The following is a 24,401-nucleotide window of genomic DNA, read 5'->3' as shown; positions in this document are numbered from 1 at the left end:
GGGGACAAAGGGTCTGCGCTTCCACTATCAGTTGGGCCGACTGCCTAAATTCTTTTGATATTCCATCCCAGTGATATTTCTGTTGTGGAAGCACCAGAAGGCGTAACTCTAGGATAATGCCCATGACCATGGCCTTCTGTTTATCAGAATCTAAGTGAATCCTTGGTCATCTATGTACCCACATGTATTCTATTAAAATGCAACAGTAATCTATATACACACTGAGTGTCAGTTGTGTGTGTGGCTTAGTTTGTAGTATCAATGACAGGTAAAGAATTATTAGAAATAAAGACAGAGATAGATGTCAGAAAGAAGGCTTTATTCTTACCAAGTTTTCAATTAAGTACAGACATCAAACAGATTCTGGGTTCAATTGCATAGAGCTCTGCCGTCTGAGAAGTGTTGGGGAAGACTCCAACTCTCTGTCAAAATCTTATCTCTTTTATAGCCCCAGGTCCCAATACAAGTCAATTGTGAGGTACCTTTTTTTTTCCTAATATTTCTCAATTTCTGAGATCATACTTTCGTATCCGGCCAGATGTTCATCTGTACCCATTTCTTTTCCGTTCTATCTATTTCTAGAGATTGCCACACTTCCGTCAATGTCAACATGTTTTTGGAACAAGTTGTTTTTCTCGTTTACTAAAATATCTTTATATTAAGATATCCGTTTCACATCTTCCTTTTGTAATACCTTTCATAACATCTTATGATCTGTGTGCCATCTTATGGAAAATAAGTCCCATTTTAAGAACCTCATTTTATTCCTTTTACCCATTATTTTTCATTATAGGTGCTATATTCAATTAGAAAGTTGTACCTGGTTGTGTTAAGACTCATTGTTCAGACCTGCTTTTTGCAGATTCTCAAATATGACATCATTAGCTTGTTATTTGGCCTAGTCAGTACTTTTTCAGTTGCTTTAGGCTGTGTAGCTTAGCCCACCACTATTCCAGTGGTAGGTCTGAAGCCAGGCCACATATTAACACCTTGCAGAGCTTATTTAAGCCCTCCGAAACCTCCCAAGCAGATAAGCCCTAGAAATACAGGTCTGTCCAGTTATACAATTTCACAGTACCAGAGGGACCATTTTAACCATCTTAAAAAAACACCCTTGTTTTATCTGCTAGCATTAGTTTCTGAAAGTCAGTATTTTAGCACCAAATGTACTGTAGCTGATCTTCAACAGTACCAACAACCCTCACCTCTCCTGGAAGGAGCTTGGGACATTGAGAAACTGTAGGTGGCTCACAGAAGACCCTCCAAACCGGAATGCCCCTCTGATGGCCTTAGGACGTTTGGCTGCATGGCAGAATTTTTCTTGGGAGTGTCTGCGACGTTTTACAGTAGCTGTATTCTGTTAGAAGGAAGGACACAAAGAAAGGAGAACCTAAGTTCAACAAGAAATATAGAAAAATAAAATTCAGACACATGAAATGTTTATTCAATTTCACCTCAACAGCGACAGTGAGGATTTCCAGAGAAAACGCAGCAGAGTAGTGACAAGAACAACCTTTGCTGGGCTAGGTGGCATCCATTTTGATTTTATGCCATCATTTCCCTGCTGGCTACTCATGCAGATGAAAGACAGACTTCTATGGTCTATGTCCCAGAAATGTCAAAGATAGATTAGGATTGAGTATTTGTACCACATTCATTGTTGGTTTATTCATGAATTGATAATGAGTGTGACTGTTGGGCAGACTGTGTGGACCATTCAGGTCTTTATCTACCATCATCTATTACGTCCAGCAGGAACACAGACTGAAGGAGCAATTCACTTCAATAGCACGACTCTTTTTTTGCATACCCTGACATGATTAAGTTTAAAGCAAAATTTGAGTCTCTCATACCAGGGGCGTAGCCAGACCTCGCCGGGAGGGGGGGCCAGAGCCTGAGGTGGGGGGCACTGTTTAGCCACCCCCCCCGAGCCGCCACCATCACATTGACGCCCCTGCCGACGATCCCCTTGAACCCCGCTCCCGCCACCAACTCTTCCCCGCCGTCGCCAGCCGCCCCGCCGCCGCATCAGATACCTTTTTTGCTGGCAGGGGTCCCTGAACCCCACCAGCCGAAGAGAGTCTTCTTCAGTGCCGGAGTAGCGCCTTCGTTCAACGAAGTTCCTGGTGCGATCAGCTGTTTCGACGCCTTACGTCCTGCACAGGGCTACATGCACAGTGCAGGATGTAAGGCGTCGAAACAGCTGATCGCAGGAATTTCATTGAACGAAGGCGCTACTCCGGCGCTGAAGAAGACTCTCTTCGGCTGGCGGGGTTTGGGGACCCCCGCCAGCAAAAAAGGTATCTGATGCGGCAGCAGAGCTGGCGGTGACGGTGGGGGAGAGTTGGTGGCGGGAGCGGGGTTCAAGGGGATCGTCGGCAGGGGGGGTCATTGTGGTGGTGGCGGCTCGGGGGGGGTGGCTAAACAGTGCCCCCCCACCTCGGGCTCTGGCCCCCCCTCCCGGCGAAGTCTGGCTACACCCCTGGTAGGAGGGCAGGAGGGGTCGGCAGGGGGGCCAGGGCCAAATCTACGGGGGCCCAGGCCCCACGTAGCTACACCACTGTCTCATACCTCCTAAAAAGGCTCAAGTTTTCATCTTAGCACTGCCGTTAGCAGAAAAAATTTGATGACCTGTCATGCCTGTTCTTGCACAGCCATTACCTTTGCTTTGTGTTTGCTTTTCTGAATTGCTTGGATCTGTTGCAGTTGCTCATTTGCCTGGCAGGTCATGCTGACATTGAAGCTCTCTGTATTCTGCTGTAGATCCACTACCATCTGTGCTTCTGTTTTCCTATGAAAGAAAAAAATAATAAAAACCAGATCCCACATGACACTCGGGACATTTACCACCAATATTCTTATTTCACCACAATGACCTCAAAGTTCACTACTGTTGAGGGATCCAAAGCAAGCCTTAATCCAACAACACTACAAAACAAAATTATGCCACAATTATATATTACACCCTTCCCCCTCAAAAGTGAGGCCCAAAGCAGTTTATAACATAAGAATGAAAAGGGGTGGGATTTGATATACTGCCTTTCTGTGGTTACAATCAAAGCAGTTTACACATTAAATACAGTTATTTATTTTGTACTTGGGGCAATGGAGGGTTAAGTGACTTGCCTAGAGTTACAAGGAGCAATTTCGGCTGTGAAAGACAGACAAGTATTGGGAGGCATGGGATTTCCTAAGAGCATAAACGTTAGCATACTGGAACAGACCAACAGTGGCCAATCCAAGTCACAAGTACCTGGCAAGATCCCAAAAGAGTAAAACAGATTTCATACTACTTATCCTAGAAATAAGCAGTGGATTTTCCCAAGTCCATCGTAATAATGGCTTATGGACTTTTAGAAAATTATCCAGACCTTTTTTTAAACCCTGCTAAGCTAACTGCTTTTACTACATTCTCTGGTAATGTCTTCCAGAGTTTAATTACATGTTGAGTGAAGAAATATTTTTAATATTAGTAGGTTCCCTTCTGTGGACCTAAGTAGATTTATTTCTAAGCGCTAAACACTGGCTGATAGAGAATGCCCTAATTAAATTTCTAGCCTCCCAACTGGTTTAAAGGCCTATAAATCAGAGATCAGGCTGAGGGTGGGGAATTAATGTTTGAACTGAGGTTGCCTGTGACTACTAGCTGTGCCTTATGCTGATATTATGGTCATTTTAAAATAGTCCTTTTAAATGCTATCCTATGAAACTGCAACAGAGACTTTAAACACTAAAATAAAACCCTATTCCTTAAACTGCCTGTGCTAAGTGAGCAGAGTAACTTAAAATAAAGTCACTGAGGTTACAAATTTAACTCTAAGCCTACCTCTCCCAAAGTTTAAAAACAATTTTCCCCGCAAATAATTACCAGTGAAGTTCTCTCCCTCTCTGGAAGTCCTCTCACAGCACCTCTTCTGGACTGAGAACAGCTCAAACCTGGCTTACTTATGTGCCTGTGCTTCCTTGATGATTCACACTGCAATCCATATGCCAGTAGGGCCCTTTTGAACTTTCTTCTCAGTCACTGTGGTTTGACTGACATAACTGAACACAGTGTTTATCTTACTTCCTAAAAGGAAAACTCTTGCAAAAGGTTCTCTGTGAAGGTTACTTGAGCTGGCATTATTTTCTTGTTTTTACCACACTTCCATTGATTATTGGGGAAAGTAATCATGGCCTACCATTAAAATGGGCTATTTTAATATTAGTAACTGTTACTCATTGCATAAAATGGGACCTGTGCTAAAATAGTACAGGTAAAGGTAAAATACTACACCCCTTAGTATAAAGCAGGGGTTCTCTATCCAGTCCTTGGGATACACCTAGCCAGTCAGACCCCCATGACATCTATCCTCCTCACTTTATTTTGGTTCTTTATCAAGCCTGGTGATCAGGGGGCCCTGCCAAGTCTTCTTTGTTGTTTGGACTTGCCCCAGAGCCTGCTAAGCAGCCCAGGTTAGATGGGCAGAAGGTTTGAGGACTTTGCTTCCAGGCTATCTAATTAGGACTTCAGTGACCAAGAGGGATAAGCTATGCCAGATTTTTTTTTTGGGGGGGGGGGGGGGGGAGTAGACGTATCCTCCTGGGGAGGACCCCTCTATTGAACATATTTTCTAGAGGGAGGAGTTGGCAGAAGTCACTTCTCAAGTCATCTCAGTCCTAAACTTTAAAGATGAGCTTCCTATGGAGAGCACCCCTCGAAATGTAGATCATTGGTTAAGGGGATTAGGTGGCTGCCTAAAACCTTCTCCATGAATCAGGATGTGTCAGGTTCAGAGCCCGCGGGGCCGGGCTCTGGAGCAAACGTGAGCCCTTGGGCTGCTGACGAGGAGTGACAGCAGCAGGCAAAACCCACCAATCAACGCTGGGCAAACACACCGGCACCGGCAGGGACTGCAGGCACCGCCCAGCGAGCCGGAACACACAGACTGGAATCCTGGACTGGAATTCCCCGGACTGGAGGACACAGGACTGGAACCCCCCGGACTGGAGGACACAGGACTGGAACACCAGACTGGAGCACACTGGACTGGTCCACACAGCTTCACCTGCACTTAGCTACTAAGCCCCCCAGGAGTTGAGCTCCTGGGTTCGAATAGCCGGCAGGACTTACTGGATACCGGATGACACAGGGACCAGGACTGGAAACAGAAGTGCTCCTAAACCTAAACTGATCTACGTGCTCCCAAGCCCTAAACCAGCAGGAGTGTTCCTAACAGTAAACTGACAAAAGGACTTCCTAAGCCCTATACTAAACAGGAGCTCCTAAGCCCTGCTCAAGAAAGGGACTTCCTAAGCCCTAAACTAACAGAGCAGGGAACTAAACACAAAGCTAACACAGGTGCTACTAAGCACCAAGCTACAAGCAGAGCTCTACACTAACAAGCTAAACACAAAACTAACAAGCTACCTAAGCACTGCTCTAGCAAGCTAGATACAAAACTAACAAGGTGCTTCCTAAGCACTACTCTGGCAAGCAACCAGAAGAGCTCCTAGCACTAAAAGGGAAGACAGGGGAGCCACAAGGAAAAAGCAGGGAAGCTAACACATAAGCCAAAAGTGCTTCTAAAGCACCAAACACCAACAGCAAAGACTGCAATGCTCCCAATAGCACAAACACCAGAAGTACTTCTAACAGCAAACTCTGCAGTGTCCCTAACAACACCAAACCCTGAAGTACTTCTATCAGCAACAGAGCTTCCAAAGCCCTACACACAGCAATGCTTCCAAAACCAAGAGGGAAAAGCAGGGGAACCAAAAGGGAAAAGCAGGAAAGCTAAACACATAGTCACCAGTGCACACTGCACTAACACTAACCTGGCCCTTAGCAAAAGCAAGCAGGGAAACTAGACACAAAGTCAGAAGTGCACACTGCACCACCCTACCTAAAGCAAACACCACTGTTGCAAAGGCTCTGAAGGAAACACCACCACTTCCTTATCAAGGCCCTCCCTGATGATGTCATACTCCCTAGACCTAGGCAAAAGCACACTGACCCAGGGAGGCCCAACCCACACCAATGCAACACCGTGAAGCACTTAAAGCCAGTACACCCAAAGAGAGGTAGAGCTAACTCAGTCCACCCACACAGCTGTAGTAAAGTAAAACAATTAACCCCATGCTGCTGGAAGCTGCCAGCACAGAGAGACAGAGCCAGCTCAGAAAGGACAAACAAAAGAAACAGAAGCCAGCTAAGAAGCTGGCCCCCAGGAAAGAGGTAAGTTTGAGAGGGGTTCAGACCCCAATCATAACAGGATGCCTGGGAGATGGTGCACACTGAATGGGATTCTTCAGACGTGCCTTGTAAGGTGGCTTGTGTGATGACCAAGCTTTATCCTATTCCTCCTTAGGACAGGGAATCTTTCAAGCTTCCTACTGTTGATGCCCTAGTCACAGCTGTCACTAAGAAAACCACTATTCCAGGATATTGTGACTCAGCTCTTAAAGATCCCCCTGTAAGATGGAGACTCACTTGGAGAGTTTTGATCTCTTGGTTTTGGCTCTGTAGATGGCCATGTGTGGGGGGTCTTGTGGCTAGGAAGGTTTCCACTGATCGAATAAGGTGTTGAATGATCCTTCCAGAGAGAGAGCCTTAGTGAACTAAGAGGTAGTGAAGTTGGAGGTGGGCTCCTTATTTTTGGCTGAAACACTTTATGGTTTACTCAGGGCTTTGGCAAAGAATATAGCCCTGGTTGTTGCCGTCCACAGGGCTCTTTGGCTTTGAAGTTGGGCGGCAGATGTGTCCTCTAAGTCTAAGCTCTGTTCCTTGCCATTTCGGTGGTCCAAGCTGTTTGGTGAGTAGCTGGATAAGTTTGTAGAAGGTTCAGAATTTGGGCAGCGGATGTGGCCTCTCAGTCTAAGCTCTGTTCCTTGCCCTTTCGGCAGTCAATGCTATTTGGTGAGTAGCTGGATAAGTCTGTGAAAGGTTTAGCTGAAGCAAAGGTTCCTCGGTTGCTAGAGGACAGGCCTAAAGGAGTGGGGTATGGATCCTCAGCTCGGGATAGGCTTTGAGATGCTTGGTGCTATTGGCCAGTAGATCTGGTGGTGACCAGTGCACTTGCTTCTTCCAGAGGACTCAATCCTTTCGAGAGGGTTGCCAGTGAGAAGGAAGGTGGTGGTGGTGGTGGGGGAGAGTCATGACTTGGCTTCCCTTACCCCTGGCAAATCCCACAACTCATAATGAAGATATCGAAGGCCCTCTTCTTGCCTTGGGGGCAAGGCGTCAGCACTTTTTTCAGAGGTAGGTCTAGGTTACTATGGACACATGGGTTCTCGAGATTGTGAGACAGCTATGCCTTGGAGTTTGAGCATCCTCTGCCTGATCTATTTTTAGAGTCCCCTTGTCATTCCCGTTGGAAGGCCTGGGCCATCAAAGGACACTTTGCAGAGGCTTGTGTATCTGCATATGATGGTTCTCGTGCTTCAACAAAAGTGCAGTACTGGAACTTATTCCATCTGTTTCATAATGCCCAAGAAGGAGGGTTCTTTTCACCCCATTCTGGACCTAAAACAGGTGAATAGAGCTTTGAAGGTGCCTGACTTCCACTTGGAGACGCTTCAGTTGGTTATAGTGGCAGTGCAATGTGGAGAGTTTCTCACGTCCTTGGATCTCATAGAGGCATACCTGCATATTCCTATCCATTGGTCTCATCAGTGTTTCTTGCATTTTGCTGTTTTAGGGCAGCACTTTTAATTTGGGGTTCTCCCCTTCAGGTTAGCCATGGTTCCTCGGACATTCTCCAAGGCGATGGTAGTGGTAGTTGCGGCACTGCAGAGAGGAGGGCATTCTGGTTCTTCCCTATCTTGATGATTGGTTAATTCAGGCCAAGTCCTTTCAGGAGAGCAAACAGGCCGCTGCCAGAGTGGTGCAGTTATTAGAACATTTAGGATGGATAGTCAACTCAGCCAAGAGTCACGTGACCAACATAATGCCTCAAATATTTGGGAGTTCTTTTTGACCCTCAGTTGGGGAGGGTATTCCTTCTCCAGGTGAGGACTGAAAAGTTGCAGAGTCAAATCTGAAATCTGGCCTACATGGCTGCCTCTAAGAGGAAAAGCAAGGCACAGTCTGCAGCGGTGGCTAGACTCCACAAGTTTGGAAGTTCCAAACTGGGCAGTGGTCTCCATGGATGCCAATCTGATGGGCTGGGGAACCCATTGCAAAGGGCAAGTTATACAAAGTCTCTGGTCAATGATGGAGGGAAAGGTCCTTCAACAAGCTGGAGGCCTGGGTGATTCGTTTTGCTCTGCAGTCCTTCCAGAGGCTCCTGGAAGACAAGTCGGTATGGTGTTCTCAGACAATGCCACTGTGGTGTGAGCCATCAGCGGGGCATCAAAGTGCTCAGGTAGCATTGGAGCCCTCTTTCCTGCTGGCCTGGGTGCAGGTTCACCTTCTGGATCTCTCAGAGGCACATGTAGCGGGCATTGACAATCAGAAGGTGGATTTCTTAAGCAGACACATGCTGGATCCTGCAGAATGGAGTCTGGAGCAGGAGGCATTCAACAGCATAGTTCACATTTGGGAATGGCCTGTGATGGACTTCATGGTTATAGTGATCAATTCAAAAGAGGGCAGGTTCATTCAGCAGTGGCATTGGCAGGGACTGCTGTATGTGTTTTCTCTCTGTCTACTGTTAGGATAAGTCATTCAGAGAATAGAAAAACATCCAGACCCGGTGATTCTTATTGCTCTGAACTGGCCTCGGCTACTGTGGCATGGAAATCTGATGCATCTGACGACAGAGAAGCTGTTTCTTCTCATAGATACAAAGGAGCTGTTGGTTCGGGGTCCAGTTGTCATGCGGACCCGTCTCCAATCTCGCTTACAACTTGGCTCTTGAGAGGGCGGTTGCGAAACCGAGGGTATTCGTCAGAAATAATCTCTACTATGTTGAAGTCCTATTGGAGATCTGCATCTATAGCCTATGTAAGAGTGTGGAGGATTGTAAAAGGCTGGTGTTGGGAGAAGGGCATTTTGCCTCTTTAAGTGTCGGTGGCTGATATTTTGGATTTTCTGCAGGGAGGTCTGGAGAAAGGCTTGGCCTTGTCTTCTCTGAAGTTCAGGTGGTAACCTCAGCGTATATTTGGGGAAAGTCTTTGGCTTCTCTTCCTGATATGGAACGTTTTCTTTTGGGGGGAGGGGGGTGCGTGTGAAGATTATTCATCCTTCTTGTAGGGCAACGGTTCCACAGTGGAATTTCAATTTGGTTTTGTCTGCCTTGATCACTGTGTCATTTGAGCCCCTCTTGACTTTTCTCTGAAAGATCTCACCTTGAAGACTGTCTTTCTGGTAGCTATTTCTTCCAGATGCCGCATTTTGGAGTTGCAGGCTTTGTCTTGTAGAGAGCCATTCCTGCAGGTTTCTAATGAAAAGGTGGTGTTATATCTGGTGCCCTCCTTTCTGCCTAAGGTGATTTTCGGCATTTCATATAAATCGTTTTTTCTCCTGATTTTGGGGGACCCCAGAGGGGAAAAACTCCATAGAAATCTTATTTGTCTTGATGTTCAGAGAGAGTTATTGATATACTTGAAGAAGACTGCAGCGTTTCAGAGTTTGGACCATTTGTTTGTACTTTTTGGTGGGCACAATAATGGAGTGCGGTGTCCAAGGCATCTATATATCCCATTGACTCAAGGAGGCCATTGTTTTCGCCTATATTCTCAAAGGCCATTCAGTGCCGCAGCTTCTTAAGGAGCACTCGACGAAGTGGATGCCAGCCTCATGAGCTGAAAAGCAGATTGATTCTGCCCCAGGAGATTTGCAGGGTTTTGTCCTCTATTCATTCTTTTACCACTCACTATCGGGTGTGCGAGCGAAACAGGAGGCAGCAATTGGTGAGGAAGCACTGTCTTTTGGCTTCAGTAATTTCTGCCCATAGTTCTTTATTGCTTTACAAGCATCAGTGTCTAGACTAGTCTGGAGGGTTGATGAGAAAGGAGAAAATAGGTCTTGCCTGCTAATTTTCTTTCTTTTAGGCCCTTCAGACTGGTCCAGGATCCACCTGTGCAAATTGTTGCAGGAACCAGAAGTGTTTCGTAGTCCAAAGTCATGATTTAGAGGGCTTATTGCTACAGCTGTATTTGTACATAGTTTAGTTATGCTATGTTTCTCTTTATTATGGTTGCTGTTAGCTATGTTTCAAAAAAAAAAAAAAAAGCAGGAAATCGAATATCGAACAGATTTGCAATAGGCACGTCTATAACACACATTTTAATTTGGGAATGTGTGTGTATTGGGAGAACAGCCTTGGGCGATCTTGTTTTAGGTTATCTGCATTGTTAGAGAAACACTGGCTGCCTGAGGTTTGCACAGTGCTATTATACCGGTCTCAAAGTTCTAGTGTTCTCAGTCTCCATGTGCGGGTAGGCAAGCATAACCTAAGTGTCTGGACCAGTCTGGAGGGCCCAAAGGAAAGAAAATTAGTAGGTAAGTCCTAATTTATCCATTGTGCTGAAAATTTTGTATAAGTTGAATAAGTTAATAAGGTCCACGGCTCATTGATTCTGCTGGCCAAAAGTGACAACCAGCAAAAACATGACCACCTAGGTCAATAGTGAAACCTCAAATAAATGAGTTCTTAATGGGAGGCCACTGATGCTCATAACACTGACACAGTACCAGGGCCACTACAGCTGAGGAAATAACACCACAGTCAGGACTAAAGCCATAACCAGTCAGCTTCGTTCGTTTCCATGCTCCCTCTGCCCCGGAACAGGAAGTAACCTGTTCCGGGGCAGAGGGAGCATGGAAACGAACGAAGCTGACCGGCGCGCGGCACCCCCCCAGCAGCGTGCACCCGGGGGGGGGGGGGGGGGGTTCTTTCACCGGGGTGGGGGTCGCGCTGCACCGGGGGGGGGGGGGGGGGGGGGCCCATCAGCAATCCACCCCGGGTGTCAGCCCCCCTAGGAACGCCACTGGGCTGCAGAACATGCACGGACCCTATGAACAACATCTAAATTGGAATAAGTAGCAAAAGAGCTTCCATTTACCTCCTTACAAAGATGTTGCTAATACAGCCTGAAAAGTTGGCTGTGGCACTTGGTTCTGAAAATCCCCCCACAGTAACCGGTTTCAGATCATCCTGACGTCTGTGTCTTCGCTTTCTGGTGGCTACCTGTTTTGCTTGAAGCTGGTCATCTATGTAAAGCTGTACCCTGGAGCCAAAAGGTGTGAAATATAGGTTATATTATGCAAACTGGGAAATCACTCAGCTTCACTGTGACATTTTCAGTGCTCCAGCGTTTCATGTCACAGGAGGACAAGAATATTTTTCATAGATAGAACATGACTAAACAGATAAGAAATGTCCTTAGCATATACCAGAAAACAAAGGATCTTATGGAGGGTAATCAGAAAATGTACAGCAACGTTAAATCAGTTCACTGTACTGGAGTGCTGATCAGCACCAGGAAATGTAATAGAACTGTGATAAATGTAGCTAAGCAAACATCTAGCAATATGGTCTACTCTAAGCTTGTTCTTTCATACAAGCAGTTATTCAACTGCCATTTCAATTTTTAGAATGCTTCTGAGGGTTCCTACTGCTCTTTTCATGGAGGCAATACAACAGATCATGAAAGAATTAACAAAATACCATCACCTCCCATCTGTCTCTGTGGAAAGAGAAAGCAGAACTTACTCTTTCTCATTGCTATAGATGGCCACATAATGGCTGACATCATCAGTATAAGGGTTCCTTGATGACAGTTCAGTTTTCAGGATTTTGAGAACAATCCTTCCATTCCTGATGGACACTTGACACGTTCCTTCCTAAGAAGTGTGACACATATATGAATAGTAAAAACAATTCTTAGTACCAATACACAAATCTCTTTATGGCTGAGGGCCAGAGGACTGAACAAAACTAACAGGATTACTGAACACTATGCATGAACACAGAGATAGTATTTGAGTACAACAAGAGAAATGGTGTTGTAGTAAAAACATTAACGCAAGTTCTTTAGGATATGAGATGGAAGTTAGCTCTATGATGACCTGTAAAATATCAAAAAAGCTGTTTTCTTTGTACCCCTAATACCTGAACAGTACTTTACTCAGGAACCACACAAGCTCCTTTGAACACTGTCACAGAATGTCTAGCCCCCACCTGGGGTTAACCTGCGGACACCTGGAGGGTCTGTCCCCAGCATTGCTCAGGCCCACCTGCACCTGCTCTATACTAGCACCCTCCACCACACCAACTGGGTCCCACTTGCCTCTGGGTTAGTCTCCCAATCTCAAGTTATTCCCCAGTGATTCTAGGACACCGGGGCTGCACTCCCAGGGGTCCCACAGTTCCTACAAGCACCCACAGACCCAAAACATAAACCACCAGGATTCTTAGTCAGTCCAGGACAAACAGAGCTAATAAATGAATTGATTTATTATCATGAAAAATTTGAACATTGAACAATACAGAACAGATGGAAAAGCAACAAGCAATAACAGATAACTGAATAAGGATCAATATTAAAACTATCTAAGCACCAGGGGAGTTTCAGGAAACTAACTGCTCATAAGTCTTGAACAGGGTCTGAGGACAGAGATGTTTCTCCTCTGTTCCCCCAAGCTAAGACTAAAGTAAATCCAGTACCTCCTGGCTAGATTTGAACTCCAGGGCCAATCAGAGCCCAGGGCACCAGCTTTGAAAATATCTAATAGTACTGCAGATTGCCTTTCACCAAGCTTAATCTGGAAAAGAAAAAGTCTTTTTCTGCAACAACTTTAAAACACAAAACAAATGCTATCTGCTGGCCAATTAGGAGAAACACACTTTATGAAATAATACAGTTCACAGGCTTAGAAACACTGTTTTGTCACAAACACCTTCACCCACTCCATGGTATGAAATGTTGGTAAATGTTAAATTTGTTATACCTTCCTGTGCTAGAGTGAATGATTATCTTTTCTATATGTATGATGTAACTTTTTTCCAGCCTAAGACTACCACCACTAATCATTTCTATAGCACTACTAGACATATGCAGTGTTGTGCACATTATATACAGGTACAGTACTTTTTCTATCTGTAGGGGGCTCAAAATCTAAGTTTTTTGTAACCTGGAGCAATGGAGGGTTAAGTGACTTGCCTGAGGTCACAAGGGGCTGTAGTGGGAATCAAACCCAGGTTGCCAGGATCAAAGCCCGCTGCACTAACCTCCACTCTATAAACTGCTTTACCCTTCATGTCTGTTAAAGTGGTATAGCAAGTTCTGAAAAAATAAGAAAAAAAAATAAAGCCCACTCCTTCCACTACTGTGCTATTGTGGTGAAACAGGGGACTTCCATGCTTTGCGATATGTATTGTTGCCTTATGACACTTTTTCCCCTTCAGTGTATTTCCCATGTTTGGCCAGCAGGTGGTGTCTGTCCTCTGCGTTATAGCTGTAGCAGAGGTCTATTTTCTTTGTAGCTTACCTTCTCCAAAGAAAAGAGGAAAACCCCAGAGGGGAAAAGTAACTTGCAGTGGCATTGGCCAAACACCCTTAGTGCTAATGCTCTGTGTCTTGATTGGCCTTGAAGCCAAAGGCCCAACTCAGTCTCAGTTGGGAGTGTGGAGGGAGTATACCTCTGCACTGAGGCCCTGATCAATTCCTGTGAGCAGTTCCTTTTCCTGATCTCTCCAGGTACTACTTAGGTAGTAAAAGAGTGGTTAGTTAGCTTTAGTCCTTGTTATTTTACCTATTTCTCTTTACTACTTTTACCGTTCACTGTTCTACTTTTTGATAATAAACCTATTGGTTTATTAGCTCTGTTGTCCTGGACTGGCTAAGAATCTTGGCAGTTTGTGTTCTCGGTCTGTGGGTCCCCAGGATTGCGGCTCCCAGTGTCCCTAGAAACCACTGGGGAAATACCTTGCAGGTAGGAGAATTGCTCAGAGGCACGCTGGACCCAGCATGTGGGTAGAGGGTATGCTAGTGTAGGCGCAAATGCACAGGAGCAGGTGGGTGCTAGGGGTAGCACTCAGGCATTACGTGACAGCTATTAATTCTAGAAATCAACCCTTCCATACATCATGTCTGTGATCAAAGAGGTCCTCCTACCTTAGCAAAATATATTTAATATTGGTCTGCATAGCATCCAGTAATTCTGGAGGTCTGTGTCCCAGAGAACATAATTACTAGTCTTCTGAGCTGTCCTGACACATGCTCAAGATTTGTGCATAAAACAAGCAATGAGGGCACTAAGACACATGAGCAGGATGCAAATTTTATAAAAATGATTTTAAGCAAGACAAAGGTGAAAGATATTGGGGAAGGGATTTTAGACTTCGTACATGCCTTCTTTAGTTGTAGCTCAAGGTCAGTTACAGGGTATGATACATACCTGTAGCAGTTGTTCTCCGAGGACAGCAGGCTGATTGTTCTCACGACTGGGTGACGTCCGCGGCAGCCCCCACCAACCGGAAAGAAGCTTCGCGGGATGGTCGGCACGCAGGGCACGCCCACCGCGCATGCGCGGCCGTCTTCCCGCCCGTGCGCGACCGCTCCCGCCAGTTGAATGACTAGCAAAAGATGAAACACACAACTCCAAAGGGGAGGAGGGAGGGTAGGTGAGAACAATCAGCCTGCTGTCCTCGGAGAACAACTGCTACAGGTATGTATCATACCCTTTCTCCGAGGACAAGCAGGCTGCTTGTTCTCACGACTGGGGTATCCCTAGCTCTCAGGCTCACTCAAAACAAGAACCCAGGTCAATGGAACCTCGCAACGGCGAGGAAACAACAGGAATTGACCTACGAAGAACAACTAACTGAGAGTGCAGCCTGACCAGAATAAATTCGGGTCCTGGAGGGTGGAGTTGGATTTACACCCCAAACAGATTCTGCAGCACCGACTGCCCGAACCGACTGTCGCGTCGGGTATCCTGCTGGAGGCAGTAATGTGATGTGAATGTGTGGACAGATGACCACGTCGCAGCCTTGCAAATCTCTTCAATAGTGGCTGACTTCAAGTGGGCCACTGACGCTGCCATGGCTCTGACACTATGAGCCGTGACATGACCCTCAAGAGTCAGCCCAGCCTGGGCGTAAGTGAAGGAAATGCAATCTGCTAGCCAATTGGAGATGGTGCGTTTCCCGACAGCGACCCCTAGCCTGTTAGGGTCGAAAGAAATAAACAATTGGGCGGACTGTCTGTTGGGCTGTGTCCGCTCCAAGTAGAAGGCCAATGCTCTCTTGCAGTCCAATGTGTGCAACTGACGTTCAGCAGGGCGGGTATGCGGCCTGGGGAAGAATGTTGGCAAGACAATTGACTGGTTAAGATGGAACTCCGACACCACCTTCGGCAGGAACTTTGGGTGAGTGCGGAGCACTACTCTGTTGTGATGAAATTTAGTATATGGAGCATGAGCTACTAGGGCTTGAAGCTCACTGACCCTACGAGCTGAAGTAACTGCCACCAAGAAAATGACCTTCCAGGTCAAGTACTTCAGATGGCAGGAATTCAGTGGCTCAAAAGGAGGTTTCATCAGCTGGGTGAGGACGACGTTGAGATCCCATGACACAGTAGGAGGCTTGATAGGGGGCTTTGACAAAAACAAGCCTCTCATGAATCGAACGACTAAAGGCTCTCCAGAGATGGCTTTACCTTCCACACGATAATGGTAAGCACTAATCGCACTAAGGTGATTCCTTACTGAGTTGGTCTTGAGGCCAGACTCTGATAAGTGCAGAAGGTATTCAAGCAGGTTCTGTGCAGGGCAAGAACGAGGTTCTAGGGCCTTGCTCTCACACCACACGACAAACCTCCTCCACTTGAAAAAGTAACTCTTTTTAGTGGAATCCTTCCTAGAGGCAAGCAAGACCCGGGAGACACCCTCAGACAGACCCAACGCAGCGAAGTCTACGCCCTCAACATCCAGGCCGTGAGAGCCAGGGATTGAAGGTTGGGGTGCAGCAACGCTCCGTCGTTCTGCGAAATGAGAGTCGGAAAACACTCCAATCTCCACGGTTCTTCTGAGGACAACTCCAGAAGAAGAGGGAACCAGATCTGACGGGGCCAAAAGGGCGCTATCAGAATCATGGTGCCGCGGTCTTGCTTGAGCTTCAGTAAGGTCTTCCCCACCAAAGGTATGGGAGGATAAGCATACAGGAGGCCGGTCCCCCAATGAAGGAGAAAGGCATCTGACGCTAGCCTGCCGTGTGTCTGAAGTCTGGAACAGAACAGAGGCAGCTTGTGGTTGGTCTGAGAGGCGAAAAGATCCACCGAGGGGGTGCCCCACTCTCGGAAGATCTTGCGTACCACTCTGGAATGGAGCGACCACTCGTGCGGTTGCATGACTCTGCTCAGTCTGTCGGCCAGACTGTTGTTTACGCCTGCCAGGTACGTGGCTTGGAGAAGCATGCCGAACCGACACGCCCAACGCCACATACCGACGGCTTCCTGACACAGGGGGCGAGATCCGGTGCCCCCCTGCTTGTTGACGTAATACATTGCAACCTGATTGTCTGTCCGAATTTGGATAATTTGGCAGGACAGCCGATCTCTGAAAGCCTTCAGTGCGTTCCAGATCGCTCGGAGCTCCAGGAGGTTGATCTGCAGATCCTTTTCCTGGAGGGACCACAGACCCTGGGTGTGAAGCCCATCGACATGGGCTCCCCACCCCAGGCGAGATGCATCCGTCGTCAGCACTTTCGTGGGCTGCGGAATTTGGAATGGACGTCCCAGGGTCAAATTGGTCCGTATGGTCCACCAGAGCAGTGAAGTGCGGCAACTGGTGGAGAGGCGGATGACATCCTCTAGATTCCCGGTGGCTTGGAACCACTGGGAAGCTAGGGTCCATTGAGCAGATCTCATATGAAGACGAGCCATGGGAGTCACATGAACTGTGGAGGCCATATGACCCAGAAGTCTCAACATCTGCCGAGCTGTGATCTGCTGAGACGCTCTGGTCCGCGAAGCCAGGGCCAAGAGATTGGTGGCCCTCGCTTCGGGAAGGTAGGCCTGAGCCATCTGGGAATTCAGCAGCGCTCCTATGAATTCCAGAGACTGAGTTGGCTGGAGATGGGACTTTGGGTAATTTATCACAAACCCCAGCAGCTCCAGAAGTTGAATAGTGCACTGCATCGACCGGAGGGCTCCTGCCTCCGAGGTGTTCTTGACCAGCCAATCGTCGAGATAAGGGAACACGTGCACTCCCAGCTTGCGTAGGTAGGCCGCTACCACCACGAGGCACTTTGTAAACACTCGTGGGGCAGAGGCGAGCCCAAAGGGCAGCACACAATACTGAAAGTGCCGTGCGCCCAGGCGGAATCTGAGATACTGTCTGTGAGCTGGCAGTATCGGGATGTGAGTGTATGCGTCCTTTAAATCCAGGGAACATAGCCAATCGTTTTTCTGAATCATTGGCAGAAGGGTGCCCAAGGAAAGCATCCTGAACTTTTCTTTGACCAGGAATTTGTTCAGGCCTCTCAGGTCTAGGATGGGACGCATCCCCCCTGTTTTCTTTTCCACAAGGAAGTACCTGGAATAGAATCCCTGCCCTTCCTGCCCGGGTGGTACGGGCTCGACCGCATTGGCGCTGAGAAGGGCGGAGAGTTCCTCTGCAAGTACCTGCTTGTGATGGGAGCTGAAAGACTGAGCTCCCGGAGGACAATTTGGAGGCAGGGAGGCCAAATTCAGGGCGTATCCGTACCGCACTATTTGGAGAACCCACTGGTCGGAGGTTATGAGAGGCCACCTTTGGTGAAAAAATTTTAACCTCCCTCCGACCGGCAGGTCGTCCGGTACGGACACTTGTAGGGCGGCTATGTTCCCATGGATCCAGTCAAAAGCCCGTCCCCGGCTTTTGCTGTGGAGGCGCAGGGGGCTGCTTAGGCGCACGCTGTTGACGGGAACGAGCGCGCTGGGGCTGTCCCTGTGCCTGACGAGGCCTTCGGGCCGGCTGGTTGTACCTACGCTTCGCAAAAGAATAGGGTGCAGCCTGCCGGGCCCGGGAAAAACGCCCGCCCGCGGGGGCGGGTGCTGAAGGCGCCCGGTGGGAGAGCTTGTCGAGAGCGGTTTCCCGCTGATGCAGTTGGTCAACCATCTGCTCGACCTTCTCGCCAAAAATATTATCCCCCCGGCAAGGGACGTCAGCCAGTCTCTGCTGGGTGCGGTTGTCCAGGTCAGAGGCACGCAGCCATGAGAGCCTGCGCATCACTATACCTTGGGCCGCAGCACGAGATGCCACGTCACAGGTGTCAAAAATCCCCCTGGACAGGAACTTTCTGCACGCCTTCAGCTGCCTGACCACCTCCTGATAAGGCCTGGACTGCTCCGGCGGGAGCTTATCGACCAGGTCCGCCAGCTGTTGCACATTGGTCCGCATGTGGATGCTCATATAGAGCAGGTAAGATTGGATGCGGGTCACGAGCATGGAGGATTGGTAGGCCTTCCTCCCAAATGAGTCCAGAGTGCGAGACTCCCGCCCCGGGGGCGCCGAGGCGGTATCCCTCGAACTCCGTGCCCTCTTGAGAGCAGAATCCACGACCGCTGAGTCATGGGGCAACTGGGGCCGCATGAGCTCTGGGTCAGAGTGGATCCTGTACTGGGACTCTGCTTTCTTGGGAATGGTGGGGTTAGTTAGTGGTCGCACCCAGTTCCGAAGCAGCGTCTCCTTCAGGACATTGTGCAGCGGTACCGTGGAGGACTCTCTAGGTGGTGATGGATAGTCGAGGACCTCGAGCATCTCGGCCCTCGGCTCTTCCACAGAGACCACGGGAAAGGGAATGCTTATGGACATATCCCGCACAAAGGAGGCAAAGGAGAGACTCTCAGGAGGTGAGAGCTTCCTCTCCGGTGATGGCGTGGGGTCCGAGGGAAGGCCCGTAGACTCCTCTGAGGAGAAATATCTCGGGTCTTCCTCTTCCCCCCACGAGTCCTCATCCTCGGTATCGGACATTAGCTCATGTAGCTGAGTCCGGTACCGGGCCCGGCTCGACGTCGAGGCACCGAGGCCTCGGTGTCGTCGAGCGGTGGACTCCCGCGCCGGCGGGGACGGAGCTCCCTCCGTCGACGGGGACTCCACCTGCGTGGCGGTCGAGACCGGCACCGCAAGCGGCGGCGGTGTCGACAGCCCCGGCGCCGGGCTAGAGCTCGCCGGCGCCACAGTCATCGGCGCCGGGGGCGCAAGCACCCCCGACGCCGGCACAGCCTGGCGCATCAGCCCTTCCAGGATCCCCGGAAGGATGGCTCTGAGGCACTCGTCCAGGCCCGCTGCCGGGAAAGGCGGTGGGGCCGGTAAGGGTGTCGGTGCCAGAAGCTGCTGGGGGCCAGGAGACGGCACCGAGGTGCCGGAACCCCGACGCGTCGGTACCTCCACCACCGACGGAGATCTCTCCTCTCTACGATGACGCTTCGGCGTCGACTCCCCTTCAGGGTGCACCGAGGGCTCCCGGTGACGGCGCTTCTTGTCCTTTTTCCGGTGCACGTCACCGGCGCCGGAGGGCATGGAGGAGGAGGAGGTCGATCCCCCTCGGTCTCGAGGTACCGGGTCCGACAGGGTTCGGTCCCGTGGCTCACGAGCTGAGGGAGTGACCGGGGCCGACAGCCCACGCGGCCTCTCAACCCCACTCTCACCGGCGGACCGGCGGGCCGACGGGACCTGTTCTCCTGGGGTCGCTGCCATCGGTGCCGATGTCTCGGGCATCGATACCGGTACCGAAGATCCGGCCTTCGATACCGATGCCGTCGAGGTCGACGTCGAGGGGCCGGCGCAAGTTCCAAAAAGACGGTCCCGCAGAACTTGCCTCGCAACCTGAGTCCGTTTCCGGAGACCGAGACACAGCGCACACGACTTGAGATTGTGCTCCGGCCCGAGGCACTGGAGGCACCAAGCGTGGGTGTCGGTCTGCGAGATCGGCCGGCCGCAGCGACCACACTTTTTAAATCCACTCGGGACCTTCGAGGACATCGACGGAAAAATCGCGTCGGCGAAGTCAAAGTCGGCAATGGTGGCTAAAATCACAACACGAAAAAACTAGCCGACCGAGCGGCCACTAGGCCGCAACGAGGCGTCCCCGCTGGAAGCGAGGGAAAAGGGGAGCGCGTGCTCCACACGCGCAGTCTTTTTTCTTTTTTTTTTTTTTTTTTTTTCGTAACAGAGAAATACTAAAAGGAAATTAAACGAAGCGCGATCCGCGTATACGCGATCGCAAGAATCCGGCGGCTGAAGTAGAGAGAGCGGCAAAGCACGACTCTCTCCAGGCGCGGAAAAAAAGGAACTGGCGGGAGCGGTCGCGCACGGGCGGGAAGACGGCCGCGCATGCGCGGTGGGCGTGCCCTGCGTGCCGACCGTCCCGCGAAGCTTCTTTCCGGTTGGTGGGGGCTGCCGCGGACGTCACCCAGTCGTGAGAACAAGCAGCCTGCTTGTCCTCGGAGAAATTTAGGTACAGTGGGTATTTTCATGTCCCCAGAATTCTCACAATCTACGTTTGTACCTGAGGCAGTGGAGGGTTAAACGACTTGCCGAAGATCACCAAAGAGCCACAGTGAGATTTTAATTGAACTTCCCTGGTTTTCAGCCTGTTGCTCTAACCATTAGGCTGCTCCTTCACTCTGGGAGGTGCCCTGCTCTGTGGATATTCATGAGGTCAGGTCACTCTATGCTGACTAAAGACACCTGAAATAATTCACGTGTGTGTTGTCCGCTTGCTGCCAGCCTAGAATCATCCTTTATTGGGCATGTTGAACTGGTTTAGTTTCTGAAACATCACACATACACCCCAAGTAAGGCACTCACCAATCACTTCTAAGAGTATAGATATAGCAGATCACTTGACCAAGCACATCAACAGCTCATCAAGAGAATGGTACTCAGCAATCACAGAAACACAGACATGTATGTCACCCAGTCTCCTGGGGTCATGAAGGAAAATGCTGTACCTCAGTGCCATGGTGATACAAGAGTGCATTGTTCTGGCTGGTTCTGAAACCAAAGCCTGTGTAGAAATTCTCCTGAAGGCTGGGGATGCTCTTGAGAGACAAAGTCAGAAAGCCATGACCATGGAATGTAGCTGAGCGTACAATCTGAAAAGTAACAAAGGAAAACTCTCTTCAGAAGGAACAGAACTCATTCAAACATTTCAGGGAGCTCCAGAGTGGGAGTTCCCAAAAGTATCCTAGGGACTTCCCAGCTGGTTTGGTTTTCAGGAATATACATCAGATTAATTTGCTTATATTGGGTCTTCTACATACATAAGTACATCTCATGCATACACACTGTGAATATCTTAAAAACATAATTATGTGGGAGGCCACCTGGAAAGGTTTGGGAACCCTCTACAAAATACTGTTACTTTTTTTTTTTTAACTGGTTTTAATAGATTTATTTGTGGGAGACCCAAAGCAGTTTAACATTTATTACATACAGGTACTTTCTCTGTCCATAGTGGGCTCCAGATCATTATGCTCATCACAGCAAAACCTCTTAGTAATTCTCTCAGGATGGCAAATCTAGAACTATATCAAAAAACTCATGAATGCACTCTTGCTATACACTCTGTGAGAAATTGCACAATACTGATATATATCATATACTTTATAAACTAGCCTCAATAGCCCAGGGAACCATTAATTAGGACTCCACTGAATTGGCCTGTATCTAGAACTATACAAACTAAGATTTTTGGGGGTAATAGGGTCTATGCTTTGGAACCACTTGCCTTCCTACCTACATATGGAATCTTCATACACACATTTTAGGAAATACTACTACTACTACTAACTAACATTTCTAAAGCGCTACTAGGGTTACGCAGCGCTGTACAATTTAAACGTAGAAGGACAGTCCCTGCTCAAAGAGCTTACAATCTAAAAGACAAGAGAACAATCTAAAGACAAGTGAACAATCTAGAGGACGAGTGAACAGTTAATCTGATAGAGTGGATAGATTGGGGCATTTTATATTTCTCGAGCGGTTTATTTTATTTTAGGAAATAATTAAAAGGTTCTACTATATAAAGATGCTTTTGACTTCTGAATTTAAGGCAACAGTTTTGTCTCTGGCAGAAGTGGTAGAAGCATGTTCCTGAACACCTATTACTGTGCTATCCTTACTGTAATTTTGGATTGTACATTTTCCTTTTTTTCTAATTTCCACCTCTCCTTATTTTCTCTGTATACTATTTTATAATTTGGTATTGTCGGTATATTCCAAATAGAACTATATCAAAAACCAATAAACTAAACTACATAGCTTACATGATGGGCCACTTGAGAGGCTAGGAAGGCTACTTACCAGTAAGTCAGAGGGGCATCCGTAACTGACTCCAGTGGTATTTGTACGCTTCAGGTCAACATATTTGCCCAACGCTTTCAGCCCCTTCATGCAGCCCCTAATGGATCCTCCATTGGGGAAAATCTCCTTTAAGCTGAAAGAAAGATTACTTCTTTAATCTACTAGTGTTTTCAGCTGAAGAATTTTTAGTGCTCATGAAACAGTACTGACTGCTCAAACTTTCCCTGACCCCTCTCTAGTTACAACTCACTCCTGGGCTGCGCTACCCCACAGAAGGAGGAGGAGGGTCGAATAAACACAGTATTTCTCTATGTATTGCCAGGCACAGGAAAGTCTTACCTGTCGGGGAGCTTGGATTCTGGTGCACCTCCCAGGTAATAAGTTTTGGCTGAGTCTAGCTTGAAACGTGCAGCATCATGTTCCAACGTGAACACAGTTATACGCTCCAGACGCACAAATATACGTCGTTTGCCCGGAATACTAAGCAAAATTATTTGAATCTGAAATTGAAAAAAATCTAAATAAAAGCCTTTTGCATGCGCTTCATTCAAGCAAGGCTGACTTTATGGTTTAGAAGGATGACAAAGACCATTCTATAACAGGATGCTTAGGGAATTGTGCAGTTACTTTCCTTTACAGAACACTAACGTAGCCAGGTATGAATGCACCTAACATCTAGGCACGAGCAGTTATGCCAGCCACACAGTTGGTGTAATCACCCACATAACTTACAGTATTCTGTAAGGTAGATGCAGGGGCGGACTGAGAGTGGTCTGGGCCCCCGGGCACTGAGGGTGGTCTGGGCCCCCTGCTCAGCTGCTGCCCAACACTCCTCCTACCGCCATGCTGCTGCCCCCCCTACAACTGTAGCCAATGCCCCCCGCTGCCGCGGTCCTAGCTGAAGAGCCCTGATGGTCTAGTGGTCTCTGAAGGGAGGAGGGAGCATGTTCTTTCCTGCCCACTGCGCTGCCAATATTCCCCCGCCTGCTGGCACCGCCATGTTTTCAAAATAGCGGCTGAGACTTCCCACGGTATTCTTGCGGGCTCAGGGAGTCTCGTCTGCCATTTTTAAAATATGGCGGTGCCAGGTAGGGGGAATAGCAGCACCACAACGGGCAGGGAAGAACATGTTTCCCCTCGCAGAGGCCAGCGGAGCGCCTTTAAAGGTAGGACCGGGGAGGGCTGTAGTGTGCGGTGGGCATCCGGGCAGAGCCTCTGGGCCCTCAGGCATTGCCAGGTTGCCCAAATGGTCAGTTCGCCCCTGGGTAGATGTGTAACTGGGAGCCCCACCAATGCTCTACCCTATTTTCATAATAGCACATAGATTGCATAATAGTATATATGTGTATAAGTGCACATAAAATGTGTGTATATGCTAGTATTCTAAACATTTATGCACCCAACACAGGCATCTAGTTGGATAGACATGTCCTGCAAGTGTTTATCTTCTCTTATGGCAGAAAGGTTACTATAGTGTATGTGGAAGCCATTCACTCAGTGCCAGCAGCCTTGGGAAGTGTGTGGAGTGGGGTGAGGGAGGAGTGGGCTGGGGGGTGGAGGGCAGGAATGATCTGATCCTTCCCACTGGGATGCTGGAGCACAGGAGTTAACCACATCATGTCAGGCACAAGACAACACTGAAATAGGGAGGTACTGGTGTCAACAGGCTCTCTTTCCAACAGAAGAAGGGGAAAAGATGTAAATATTGCAAGTTACCAAAACATGGAATCTGGCATGCCATCTGTGACTGTACAGTAAAGGTAGAAAGTGTACACATCCAAATGCCAGACATGCAAAACTAATGCTCTGGCTGAGGAACTGGTGATATCAAAGGGTGCATTAACATAAAAGAACTCATGTTTGTGATATACAAGAAGGATCCTCTCCAGCTGGGCTTCTCACCACTTTTTGGGTCGCGCTGCTGACTACCAGGCTGGTGTCACCTGCTGATTTAGCCATCTGGATTCCTTCATCAAATTCATAATACACTACCAGCTTCCCATCCTGGACAGCCAAACAGAGGAACTGGCCCTGCAAGAGAAACAGAAAATGCAGTTTAGGATCTCCAGACAAAAGTAAAAAGGACACTTAATATCAGCCGTAAACCAGAGAAGAAATGGAAAGTCTTCCTGAATCAAGTCCTGCCATATCAGAAATCTACAATTTAGGCTTACTGAGAGAC

The 24,401-nt window shown here is 48.3% G+C and overlaps 1 protein-coding gene across 1 annotated transcript in view; it reads right to left on the bottom strand.

Moving 5' to 3' along the window:
* The window catches only part of LAMA5 (laminin subunit alpha 5), a 297,353-nt gene that overhangs the window by 12,260 nt on the left and 260,692 nt on the right, over positions 1 to 24,401 (bottom strand). The window contains exons 66-73 of the mRNA XM_030212484.1: positions 24,122 to 24,250; positions 22,559 to 22,719; positions 22,220 to 22,352; positions 20,866 to 21,009; positions 11,640 to 11,770; positions 10,990 to 11,154; positions 2,662 to 2,791; positions 1,206 to 1,357 (exon numbers count right to left, since the gene is read on the bottom strand). Coding sequence (XP_030068344.1) covers positions 1,206 to 1,357; positions 2,662 to 2,791; positions 10,990 to 11,154; positions 11,640 to 11,770; positions 20,866 to 21,009; positions 22,220 to 22,352; positions 22,559 to 22,719; positions 24,122 to 24,250 — 1,145 coding nt within the window. The remainder of the gene's footprint in view (positions 1 to 1,205; positions 1,358 to 2,661; positions 2,792 to 10,989; positions 11,155 to 11,639; positions 11,771 to 20,865; positions 21,010 to 22,219; positions 22,353 to 22,558; positions 22,720 to 24,121; positions 24,251 to 24,401) is intronic.

The sequence above is a fragment of the Microcaecilia unicolor genome, chromosome 8 (genome assembly GCF_901765095.1).
Source record: "Microcaecilia unicolor chromosome 8, aMicUni1.1, whole genome shotgun sequence".
In the NCBI taxonomy this organism is placed as follows: Eukaryota; Metazoa; Chordata; class Amphibia; order Gymnophiona; family Siphonopidae; genus Microcaecilia; species Microcaecilia unicolor.
The sequence above is the reverse complement of the archived record's forward strand: the minus strand, read 5'-3'. Positions and strand labels throughout refer to the sequence as shown.